The sequence below is a fragment of the Vipera berus genome, assembly GCF_964194415.1.
Source record: "Vipera berus genome assembly, chromosome: 1".
In the NCBI taxonomy this organism is placed as follows: domain Eukaryota; kingdom Metazoa; phylum Chordata; class Lepidosauria; order Squamata; family Viperidae; genus Vipera; species Vipera berus.
The window spans coordinates 316,841,373-316,853,629 of NC_138202.1; the positions used below are offsets into that span (position 1 = coordinate 316,841,373).

General features: G+C 36.9%; 1 protein-coding gene across 2 annotated transcripts in view; it reads right to left on the bottom strand.

Moving 5' to 3' along the window:
* Positions 1-820: 820 nt before the first annotated feature.
* LRPPRC (leucine rich pentatricopeptide repeat containing) overlaps positions 821-12,257 on the bottom strand; it is a 97,991-nt gene continuing 86,554 nt past the window's right edge. For both annotated transcript variants that reach the window (XM_081312979.1, XM_081312978.1), the window contains exons 32-37: positions 10,552-10,682; positions 9,444-9,559; positions 4,953-5,027; positions 4,323-4,407; positions 2,506-2,648; positions 821-990 (exon numbers count right to left, since the gene is read on the bottom strand). In XM_081312979.1, coding sequence (XP_081169105.1) covers positions 922-990; positions 2,506-2,648; positions 4,323-4,407; positions 4,953-5,027; positions 9,444-9,559; positions 10,552-10,682 — 619 coding nt within the window. In that variant the 3' untranslated portion in view covers positions 821-921. The remainder of the gene's footprint in view (positions 991-2,505; positions 2,649-4,322; positions 4,408-4,952; positions 5,028-9,443; positions 9,560-10,551; positions 10,683-12,257) is intronic.

Consider the following 12,257-nt stretch of genomic DNA (forward strand, 5'->3'; position numbering starts at 1 on the left):
CATCTAAATTTCTTAGATAAAGCAGTAATTTGTCCAAAGCTTGACAGACAATGGAAACACTGGCTAAAGTCAATTATTCCTGATTATTTATTTGATTTATATAACTGTCCATCTCACAATTTTCTAATTGTTATGCTGTATCCGTAAAGTAAAAATAACTACAGAGCTTTGTATTAGTACAATGACCATTAATGAAGTTTGCAGATTTTCTAAAAAGAAGCTAAAATTTTCAAGGAAATATATACAATATAATACTGGTGAGAATGAGGACTATTCATGGTTTTGGAATCTGAGCAAATTCTGAAGTCTGAAAGAGGAACAGAAATCTGAAATCTAATTGCTGCAGTTAAATCTAGCAACAGAAGTATCCTTATTTTACCCCATTTTCACGTGAGAAAAGACTGGAAACTCAATCAAAAGATATTTAGGAAGAGATTTTAGGGATCAGAAGGATTTTGGAAAAATTACAACTCTTTCTGTTGGCTGACTATAGCTGTTTGTCACCCATTATGGTTACCAACTTCATTTTTTGTGCTGATTTCCCCTTACTTATAATCCAACTACTCTTCTTGTTTTTGTTTTTTAAACCAATCATACATACATGCACAACTTTATTCTATGAATTTTACTGAAATAGATGTGCTAAGGGTAGGTAGCAAAATGAATGCAGACCAGAAGAAATGAAGAAACAGTGATATATACACTTCATAAATATAACTCTTCTACATGTATTTTTTGTTAGCAGCAAAAGCAATCTTCAGGCTAAAACTATTGTAAATCTGTAATGGTATAGAAGTCAGTTATTACACAAAAAGTCCTATTTTTCATCGTTTATTTTCTCTCCGGCAATAGCACAGAATTTAAAACAGGCCCTTTTACAATAATCACAGTATTTCTAACAGAAGCTAATATATAAACAAGTTAATCGTCATCTGATGAATGTGATTCCTTTTCAGTCCTTAACTTCTGTGCGTAGAATGTGAAGCTTTCCTACAGTAAAAAAAAAAGCAAGAAACAAAAAGGCAAGACAGTGAAGTGAGAAGCCATATTTTAACACATATCCAAGCAATTTTCGTATCAAATCTCCAGACCTTCTCTTTAACAGGATATCTGATATATCTATTCTAATGTCAATGATATTAAAAATCTAAGGGTATTGTATTGTATACAGAGTATTGCTACTCTGCAATAAATTACAACCATTTGGTTGGCAATATTCAAAGTCACAATGGCACTGCAAAGAGTGACTTAGGACCAGCCCTTGAACTTAGGACTGTCACAGCACCCCATGGTCATGTGAGCAAAATTTGGGTACTTGGCAACTGGCATGTACCTTACGATGGCTGCAGGGTCCAAAGGTCATGTGATCACCATTTGCAACCTTCCTAGCTGGCTTCTGACGAGTAAAGTCAATAGGGGAAAATGGATTTGCTTAATGACCATATGATTCACTTAAAAACAGCAGTGATTTGTTTAATGGCAGAAAGGTCATACAAAAGCTCATAAAAAAGATTTATAAAGTATAAGTAGTCCTTGCTTAAAAAATTGGGACCAGAATTTCCACTGTGAAGTCATGTGGTCGTAAAGTGTGACATCACAACCGCAGTTTAGTGTTAGCAATCCTGGCAGTCCCCATTGCTATCATGGAGGACACCTCCTTGCAACCTCCTGCTGAATTTCAAAAACAAAGCCAATTGGGAAGCTGGCGGTCTTGGACGGCTCACAAGCAGGCCAGTGGGGAGTCAGTGGCCATGGCGGCATGAGTACAGCTAGGCCAGGAGTGGATCCTTGCCGGGTACAGGAGGGTGTCCTGGTGACACCTGCCACATTGTGCAAGTGTCAACAGGCCAGGGTGCCAGGTGTGGAAGGATGTACCCAGGTGGCTGCTGGGGTGCAACATGGGCACAGCCCAAGTCTGTGCTACGGCGTGTGGGGTACAGTATGTGCTGTGGGTCACTGGGATTGTGTGTTCCGTAGCCAGGCTCCTCAGAACAAAAAGTGGAAGGAATGGGAACCACTTGCCAACTTTGCTTTTGGGGAAGCCAGTAGGGGAGTTCACAACTGGTGACCGCAGGATACTGCAACCACTCTAGGCGTGACCTTGGTGGCAGCACTCTGGATGTGCCTGGATCACAATTATGAGACTGCAGGGGTGCTGGAATAGTGGGAATTTCGAGGAGTGCTTGTAAGTAATACTTTGTAACTGAATGAATGGTTGTTAACTGAGGACTGTATGTAGTAATCAGTTGACATTAGATCTTATTCTACATTAAAGCATGCAGTAATCATTTAAAGGTGAAATATTCTGCAAATGTGTGGTAAACCCACACCTGAGCTTGAGCCTTTGGCTTAAAAATACAGACCCTCCACGTTTCTGTTCTCCCACTAATGTAATCACACAGTAAAAAAATAAGCGTTCTCAATCTGAGCAAAATTAAACATGGCAAGTCTTATTAAATTTCAAGCACAGAGATTTTTTTTTCCTGAAAATCAGTAAGCACTCACAGGAGGTTCAGTGAAAGGAACAGGTTGTCCGTATTCTCTCAGAAGGACTGCCAAACGTTTCAAAAACAGCTCATTTAAGTCCATATTTTTTGCTTTCATTTCTTCATACAGAGCTTTACATGAAACTACATCCTTTTCCAAGTCTAAAAAGGAAAAGCAAACCCAAATAATTTGTAATTTGTCAATTGTAAATAATTGACTTTTTTGCCTTTGCGGAACCGGGGTAGGTGTGGCCTGTGCATGACACATCCAGCCTCCCAGTTTGACACCCCCGTTATACAGGGCTGTTTCTAAGAACATAAAACACAAGTCAGTCAGAACAGTATCAGTGGCAATGAGTGCTACTGTATTCTTTTAGATACTGATAAGATCAAGATTTGTTAAGAGATGAAGACATTTACAACCCTGGTCAATGATTGCCATTCAAAAAATAATAAAACTCCTAAAGAAGGCTTTCTGCTTTGACCATAAACAGCAGAGGTTGTTTTTGCACCAAAGTTTTCATCCTCAAGCAACTGAGCCCTTAAAAAAAGGCTCTATAGAAAGGTCTTTGCAACTCTGACCTCCAACATAGCACTACTAATTTCTATGTTTTCCTACAGAGCTTGTGCAGCAAAACATTTACTGTCATTTCTCTGCTTCGTTCGTGTAATGAATGACAGAAACACTAAACAGTGTTTTGGGAAATTATGCTGAACTGATTTGATTTTCATTTCACTTGTGGTATCTGCTTTTCCAACAGGGAGTTACTTAACTAAAAAGCTTATATTCCATGGAGGCGTATGCCTCATATCCCTCCATTTGCCAGGAAGAAACTCCCCACTCACAGCTGCAAGTAGAAGAGTCGCTTTCTAACTGTGGGAGGCTTCAGAATTTGCAGAAAGTGATGGTTTAATAAAGGTATAATAGAAATTGTTAACTTCCCATTCCTTTAAAATGGAAGTATCTATTGTGTGAAAGAATAATGAGATTATGTTTAATGGACCGCATAACTGAGACATTTTCTTAGTAATTCTTTATTCCTGGAAGACTAACAGTATAAAGAGCTTCTCCTACCTCACCACCCACCTATACGTATGTATCGAGAACAGGATTGTAGAGAATTAGTCTCAATGAAAAACAGAATGACTATCTATTGGTTTGCTGCCTTTGCCGGAGGTCTGACTTGTATAACTCACTCTCTGGGGAGTTTAAGCAACCCTGATTCACCTCCAAATGCACTGGGTTTCAGCTCCTGTAACTCCCATCCACATTTCTTTTTCATGAGGAGGTGCTACATTTTTAAAAATGCCAAAATATCATTAACGCCCAATGTTTCTGAAAGTATATCATCCTGTATGTGTGTTTAGAAACTGAATATCAGTAACTTACTATCTGGGATAGCAGAGAATTCTAATGCTTTCCAGTGAAAAAAAGATCACTGTCAAAATATGGCTAAAATCTTTTAAATACAAAATATGGCACTTTGAAACTGGTATGTGCAAGTAGGCAGGAAAGAAATACATGATGCAAGGCGCAGGTTTGTGAACCTCTGCCATTACAACAGCCCACTGGACACCTAGATCAATTTATGTCAACTTGTGATAGGTATTTGTCATCTTTGTGGTGCTTCCTTTCCTCCCAGTGGAGTAGCTGGAACAGTCTTAAAGAGAATCCACCTTCTGAAAGTTTTCCAAAAGCCCCTCCAACTTTAAGCTTTATGATTTTGTTACAGCCATTTAAAAAATTATCTAATTGCTGATAGCATTTGCATCAAAGGATAACATTAAAATGCAAATATGTACACAAAATGTAAACAACCAAACACTAAATCTTACAGTAGCTTTTCATGAGGTAGTGGGACAGAAGTTCTTGATCTTTGAAATCAGGTATCAGGTCCCATAAAGTCTTGATCTTTTTGCTCTAGAAAAATTACAGGCACAGAATATATTAGTGAAACATCTTTCATAAAGATTTAGGGCTAAGTAAGAACAAAAGCGCTATTTGAAACCACAGATGCTTTTAGCAGAGAAAGCACAATCTGGACAGCTTATTAGAGAAACCAAGGGGGAAAAATACAGGAAACCACCTTGTACCATTATTATAATTTATTATAAGCAGTTCTCCAGGGTTTCCCACAGATTTTTCCAAAATCTATCTGCTAAGGATTTAATCTGGGGCACTCTGCATACAGATTATCTGCTTTATCCCTAAACTACAGTGACTCAAGTTGTAAATCATGCATGTTTATTAACTTTAGAGTCAAAAGAAGGTAAGATATTCACTGTTTATATTAAATTGGAATATCTCCCTTTTTCTTTTCTCTTCTTGGCTTGAGAAAGTAAAATCTTAACATCCCTGTGAAAATGTTCAACAATGCAAATGCTGACATCAGAACACAATTAAGTAAAGATGCTAGAAACACTATGCTAATTGCATTCTATTTTTTTTAAAAAAAGTTTATATACCTGTCCTTTGGTCCTGGATTTCTGTATAATAAAAGCTATGATATAATTCCTTTGTTCACTTATTGCTTTGTTTCTCTTGAAAGAGAGAAGGCGGGGAAAAAAAAGAAAGAAAATTAAATGAGCAAATTAACTGTAATATTTTGATAAATAAAACACACCAAGGTGAAAACTTTCAATTAGAAAAGTTCACAATAGCCAATAATGTATTATTACTAAAGGCCTTAATGGTCAACTACTTATTAAAAACCTGGAGAAAGAAATATACATGGGATTCTAAGACTTATTTTTTTCTTCTTTTTCTGACAAACGGTACTCTTGGCATTATAAACATTATGTTTGTTGCAAAGGGAGAAGAAAAAGAAGAAATGGCTTAATAATCCACAGAAAAGAGATTTAGGACTGTAAAAGAAAGAAAGAAAGGGGGGAAGACTATTCTCCAATTATTCTGCCAAGCATTCACAAGTGAGGCAGGGATCATAAGGTTAATTATACATTTAATAAGGTGTCAGAGAGATAACTGCTCGTTTCTTTATAAAAATTAAAATGTACAAAGCAAGTTCTCTTTAAAGTATAATTACCTACACTTACACATACAAAAGGACTGATTTCAATCTCTCTATTTTATAAAAGGCTTTCTCTGCAACAGACAGCCACTGCTCAAGAGACAAAAGTTAAACTCAAAGTTTTTTTGACAGACCCGAAAAAAATCAAGCCTCTGCCCCATCTCATAAATTCTATTGAGGGAGAGAAAAGAAAAACAGTAAAGCAGACAATAAAACTAAAACATTGTCTGATTTGTTGCTTTTTAAATTTCTCTCTTGTTTCTTGAAAACTTGAAAATTAAACCAGGAAAACATTATTTTTCTTTTTTTGGCTCCAGACCTGTAATGGTCAGAGACCTAGCACAGAAAATGTGTTTTTGAGTTTTGTTATATTTTGTTACCAATATTTAGCTGTAGTGATAGAAGTGGTATGTGCTCTTCAATTCAAGGGATGCTATCCCTCTTCTCCACCATTCATTCACAATCTAGGACCATGGTGGTGAACCTATGGCACACAGGCCACAGATGGCACGCAGAGCCCTCTCTGTGGGCATACGTGCCATTACCCCAGTCCTAGGCCTTCAGCTGGGTTTTATAAAACCTTTTCGTTTTAGGCCTCTGCCGTGTGCCAAAAAAAAAGGTTAATCAATCAATTTCAACTTCTCGCAGGAAAAAAAAAGATTTCGCAAAGTTGGAATTGATTGAACATTTTAGTCCCACCCAGTCTGCTGTTACCACTGCAGCCATGCCCACCCAATGGGCCACACCCACCCGGCACCTGACGATACGGAAGTGGGTTTTGGGTTGCAGTTTGGGCACTCAATCTCTAAAAGGTTCGCCATCACTGATCTAGGATATGAGACTATTTCATGAAGGGCATCTTAAAATAAATATTTCTGATTCTAATTCCATGCCTTAGTTCAGGGGTGCCAAACTCAATTTCATTGAGGGCCACATCAGCATTGCGGTTGCCCTCAGGGGGCCGGGTGGGCGTGGCTAGTGTGTGTATGGCCTACTGGGTGGGCGTGGCCAGCTCTACATCGTTCGCATCAAGGGTGCCTATGGGGGCCTGGGCAGGAGTGGGACAGATCTGAGGGTCTCTGGGCCAGGGCCAAGGCAGTGGGGGCCGTTCCCTCACTGTTTCCAGGATGGCTTTGTGGGTCGCATGAAACCACTTCGTGGGCCGGATCCGGCCCCCAGGCCTTGTGTTTGACATGTCTGCCTTAGTTAAATAGTGCATTGCGTATTGAAATAAATGGGTCACTTTCCTTGAGAGATAGTCACATAATATGGTCCTAAATCCTTGAGTTTATTAATATTAGCCGTAATAGTATATGTACATGATTCTGGACGACCACAATAGAATTATAATCTGTGCACCAATTGAGAGATAAAAAATGCCATATGTAGTCTTTATGGCAGAGTTAGCCACTTCTAACAAGCAATTTTTTTTCAAAAAACAAAAACAAAAAACCACCCTTTAAAAGATGTAAGATTACACATAATTTGGGGGAAAGCAAGTGATATTTTTAACTTGAAACTAAAGTTAATGACAAAGAGGCATATTGCAAGCAGTTTAAAAAGTTATCATAGCTTTTATAACTGTCAGCGCTAAGAGATGAGAAACTTAAGACATATTGTTCAAAATTCCCATATGGAATTAGTTACAGAAGATCTATATTGATACCATCTCTTAATGCATTTTTCACTAATTTGGACAATATTTATTGCTGTCTTCAAAGGACTCACACTTCACCCTTTAAGAATATGAAGGCCCCCAACCTTTTGGGCACCAGGGACCAGTTCCATGGAGAGAGGTTTTTCCATGGACCGGAGGGCACATGGTTTTGTGTGCTGCCTGCATCCTGGGGGTGGGGCTTTTGCTTGTTTGTGCGGACCAGTTGCTGACATGCCATGGCCCAGTACTGGTCCATAGACCTGGGGTTGGGGACCCCTGAAGTAAAGGACTGGGTGAGAGCAAAGGTAACAAAGAATAAGCACAGCTTATTAATTAGTTTCCATAGCATTCAACTTGTAGCCCACCATAACATGAATATATTTATGAAGAACAAAAAGAGGACAAAGAAAAAAAAATGATGCCTCAGTCTCAGCATTTGGGATGCTGAGAGAGGAAGACTTAAGACAAGTTGCTTGGTTCTTCCTTTCTCTTAATCTTAACACAGTAAAGAGGTCCCTTGAGAAGAAAGGTAAACCAGAGATTCTGCTTTGGTAAATCTGACAAATGATATTCTATTACAGTAACTTTGTGCAAAGCTGTGTGTGTGTGTGTGTGTGTGTGTGTGTATTGCTCAAAAAATAAAGGGAACAATTAAACAACACAATGTACTGTATTTAATAGTAGGATGTCTTATTTTCTGTTCCCTTTATTTTTTTTGAGCAATACACACACACACACACACACACACACACATATATATATATATATATATATATATAGAGAGAGAGAGAGAGAGAGCGAGAGAGAGAGAGAGAGAGAGAGAGAGAGAGAGAGAGCGAGAGAGCGCCATTAGGCAAGTCCTTAGTATCAGTAATATAACACATTGAAATATTTGTATTAATTTTAAATGAAACTAAAAATATTTTACACGTATATTTATAAAAACTCAAAACAAAAAACCCAGTCCTAATATGTATATGTAGCTAACTATCCAGTCATCTTCAAAAAACAAGAAATGTTTTAAGAACACCACTCCAAATCTGCTCACTGATTTTCCATGAACAAATCCAAGTCATTTCCTTGGGGCAGAAATTAAACCAATTTTAACATTCTAGATAAGCTATTCATAACGATAATGAGATCCACTGAAAAGCAACAGAACTCTTCAATGACCAGATGATGACCAAGCACTAAAGTTCTTTTAATTTTATAAGCAACAGACAAAAGCCTTCTTTTACCACACAGTCCTATTGCCTAATCTCCCCAGATGCCGCAAAGCATTCTGATTAGGAGAGGGGGTGTTTTTCTTTCTATTTCCCTTTTAAGGTATTTAGCAGCTAAGCAGGAACAAGCATATAAAGTATGCTGGTTTTTTAATCAGATACTGGAAGAAGGCTTCTGTTTGACAGAGGGAGCTTACACGAAGCCCACAATTTGCTGGATCATTGTGGTTCTCTGACTGCCACCTGCTGGGAAAGTCAGTCTGCTGGAGCCTGTTTGTGTACATTCCCAGTGCCAGCTCTTATCACTCAGTTTGTTCTGCATTTTTCTCAGCTCTATATTTAGCCCTGTTAAACTAGCGCAAACATGGTCATCCCATTCCCTGAAGACTGCCAATTCTAAAAGGGAGAGAATATGGTTCACTGCATTTGTCAGTTAACAGATTAATTGCTTTAAAAAAAAACAAAAACAAAAAACCAACAAAACCCCTTTTAGTACTTTAGCAATTCAAAAGCTAAGGAAATCACTGTTTGAAAAATAAAACCCCACTTTTGCTTGAAAAATGTTGTTTAATGGTAAACCATGTTCACTGTCTGCGTTTTTAATCTTAATTTTCCATTAAGCAGAGACAGAAAATACTTTATCAAAAAACACAAGCCTTCGCTCTCCTTCTCCCACTGCTCTGCAGCAAAACAGACCCAGACATTTATAACAAGTCTGTAAAGAAGCAGAATATGCTACATGCAGGACATACTTCAAAAGGTGACATATTTAGGATAAACCTGAGATTAAATTACTCTAAAGAGCACTTGTTCCTTTGTTTCAGAGATTTAGAATCATTTCATCTGCCTCCAAAAATATAAAAAATAATAAAAAAAACCCCAAACATTTATCTGAACAATCACAGTGTAATACCTGGATACAGTGTATAATAAGACCTTTAGTATATCTTGTCCATGGAATGTTTTATTTTACACACACACACACACACACACACACACACACACACACACCCCTTTAGATTCATGTTTGATTTTGGCAGATTCTTACCTGTAGAAGCAGCTCAGCATCATTCACTCTTTCGTGCTCTATGTACTGAAGGAAAAGGTTTGTAACAGGCTTATAAATTCCAAACTGATTTGCCAATCTTTCAGTCATGGCACTCACTGTAAAACAAATGCATAAATAAATATGCAGAAAATAAAATAAGGCTTATTAATATAAGAGAAATCATTGAAGTTGGGAAAGAAAATGGGGTACAGGTCCGTAATTTTAATGTTTTTAATAGCAGTTTATCAATTTTTGCTGTTTTTTAATTTACAGCATATGAATTGATTTATAACATAAAATGGTTAAACAATAAAATATGTTACAAATCTAAAAAATAAATAAATAAATAAATAAATAAATAAATAAATAATAAATAAATAAATAAAAAGTGGTGATTTCACCCTTTGACCTGAACTGATAATCAATTTAACTGTGCATTAAAAAAATATATATATTTAAATAGCTCCATTTGATTTTGAATTTTTGTCTATTGGCTGCCTTGAGTACTCTTCAGGTTGAAAGGCTGAGGGAAAAACAAAAGTAATGTATAAATGAACACCTATCATCAATAAAGAAGTAAAACTCCTGGCACCGCAATCCTACAGTATAGGATTATATATTTCAGACTGCCTCCTTTTGGGCAGAGAGAAAAGGCTACGGGGCAGATCTCATCTCAGAATTCTATTTCCCAGCTGTCATAGAAATCACTTGGGATGCTTCTCCTCTAATGTCAAAACACCTCTTGCTGTCCGATCCTGTTCTAGGAAACATGCAGCCCAGCATTTAGTAAATGTGATCACCTAAAGTTCAATGTTTTTCAAACTTGGCAACTCTAGGCTGCATAAGACTTCAACCCCCAAAATTCCCTAGCCCAGAAGTCCACACATCTTAAAAAGTTGCCAAGTTTGAAATACATTCACCTAGGCTGTTTGTTGCAGGTAAAATTCCATTTTAAGTGATGCTACTTTTGAAATTAGCACAAAATGAGCTATATAAGACTTAAAACAACTGCCTGCTTCAAGAACTGACCAAATAGGAAAGATTTACAAATTTTCTGAAGTTTTTTGTAAGACGGTGATACCAGCAGACTTTTTTTTGCCACACTTACATTTTTCCAAAGCTGTTTCCTCTTTGTCTTCTAACAATTTTCTGAATACAAAGGATAGGTTTGCATCTTCAGTCAGTTGTCTAGAAATGAATTTCTCCTCAATGTATTCTGTGGCAGCATCGCAGTTATTGCTGGTGAAAGTAAAAAGCTGCATTAGCTAAGTTAGAATTAGAATTCATATGCCAATAAAGCAAGTCCATGAATGTTTTATTCTATTACTACATTAATATTACACAGAATAGCAATGTTAAAAGTATTACTCCACTCATGCAGACACTGTTATAATACAAAGTGAAACACATTTACGGCCCAGCGCATAACAACAGTACTGGCGCCATTTCCTTCAGAAATAAACTATAAGCTTTTCTACCATTGAATAACATTACTTTTTTGGTAACAGAAAAAAATAACATGTAGGTTAGTTACCTTTGAAATATGTGGAATTAAAAATTAAAAATATCCAAAAAAACAAAAGATACGGGGAAAACAGCATGTTTATAATATTAAATACTTTCTTGAATTTTCCATAGTTACCTTTTTGGATGTAGACACAACTATATTAAATATGATATGCTCACCAGTGTCTGTAACAACCAGGCTGGTGCCAAAATGAAGATGTGTATCATATCATTGCAGAAAGGATAGAACTCATGTCACAATATCTGACACAAATATGTAGGCCTCATCATTTTCATCATAATAAATGTGTATCATTTGCAACTTCGTGTCGTTCCATGCCTACCCATGGATAGGTTTAATGGTTTTGTTCTAATATTTTTACTTTCTAGTGCAGGGGTAGGCAACCTCGGCTCTTTTATGACTCATGGACTTCAACTCCCAGAATTCCTGAGCCAGCTGGCTCAGGAATTCTGGGAGTTGAAGACTATGAGTCATAAAAGAGCCAAGGTTGCCTACCCCTGTTCTAGTGTAACAGAAATGGCAACATGACAAAACTACTGTAGTCATAAGAAATAAACACAACTTATTGTCCCTTTGATTTTAAAGAGTTGTAGACTTCAGAGTCTGTCTGCAACAATATGTGGACATACTTAGGCAAATATTATACCTAAGATACTGGAAGACATGTGAAAGTTCATAGTTAACTGCTAATTTAGAAAGGTACCTGATTCTAAATGCAGCAATATTTTCTCCCTGCAGACAGCTGACATAATATCTGAATTGGTTGATAAAAATGGACTACAGCAAATAGATAACTGGGCTATAAAATGGCAAAAAGGTTTGTACTATTGTTTGTTGCCATGTTCTTCTACCTGATCCAATCTTATATGTGTACTTTGGACCTTTCCTGATGTTAAACTGATGTTTAAAAGAGAAGTTGGAGTCTTCCAGCATTTCCAAAAGACTAGTTTTTTAAATTGATTTAATGAAAGATTTTGGATACTATTAAGAATTTGTAAAGCTTATTTCTCCTTAGAAGGATGCTAATCCATGTTCAGAAACAGAAAGGATGAACGTGGAAATGAAACTGTTAAAATGGTTCTTCGATCTTTCTACCCAAATTTATATATCTTTTCAAATACTTTGCCAGTCTTCATTAGGACTATCATCAATATATGTCTGGGGTATACATATCTGTAATATAGCATATTCTACCAAAGTACTGACTGTGAGAAAAGAACCAAATTTATTTGAGAGGCTAGCAGAAGAATGAAATAAATAGGACAAGCTTCAGCTAACTGGTATAT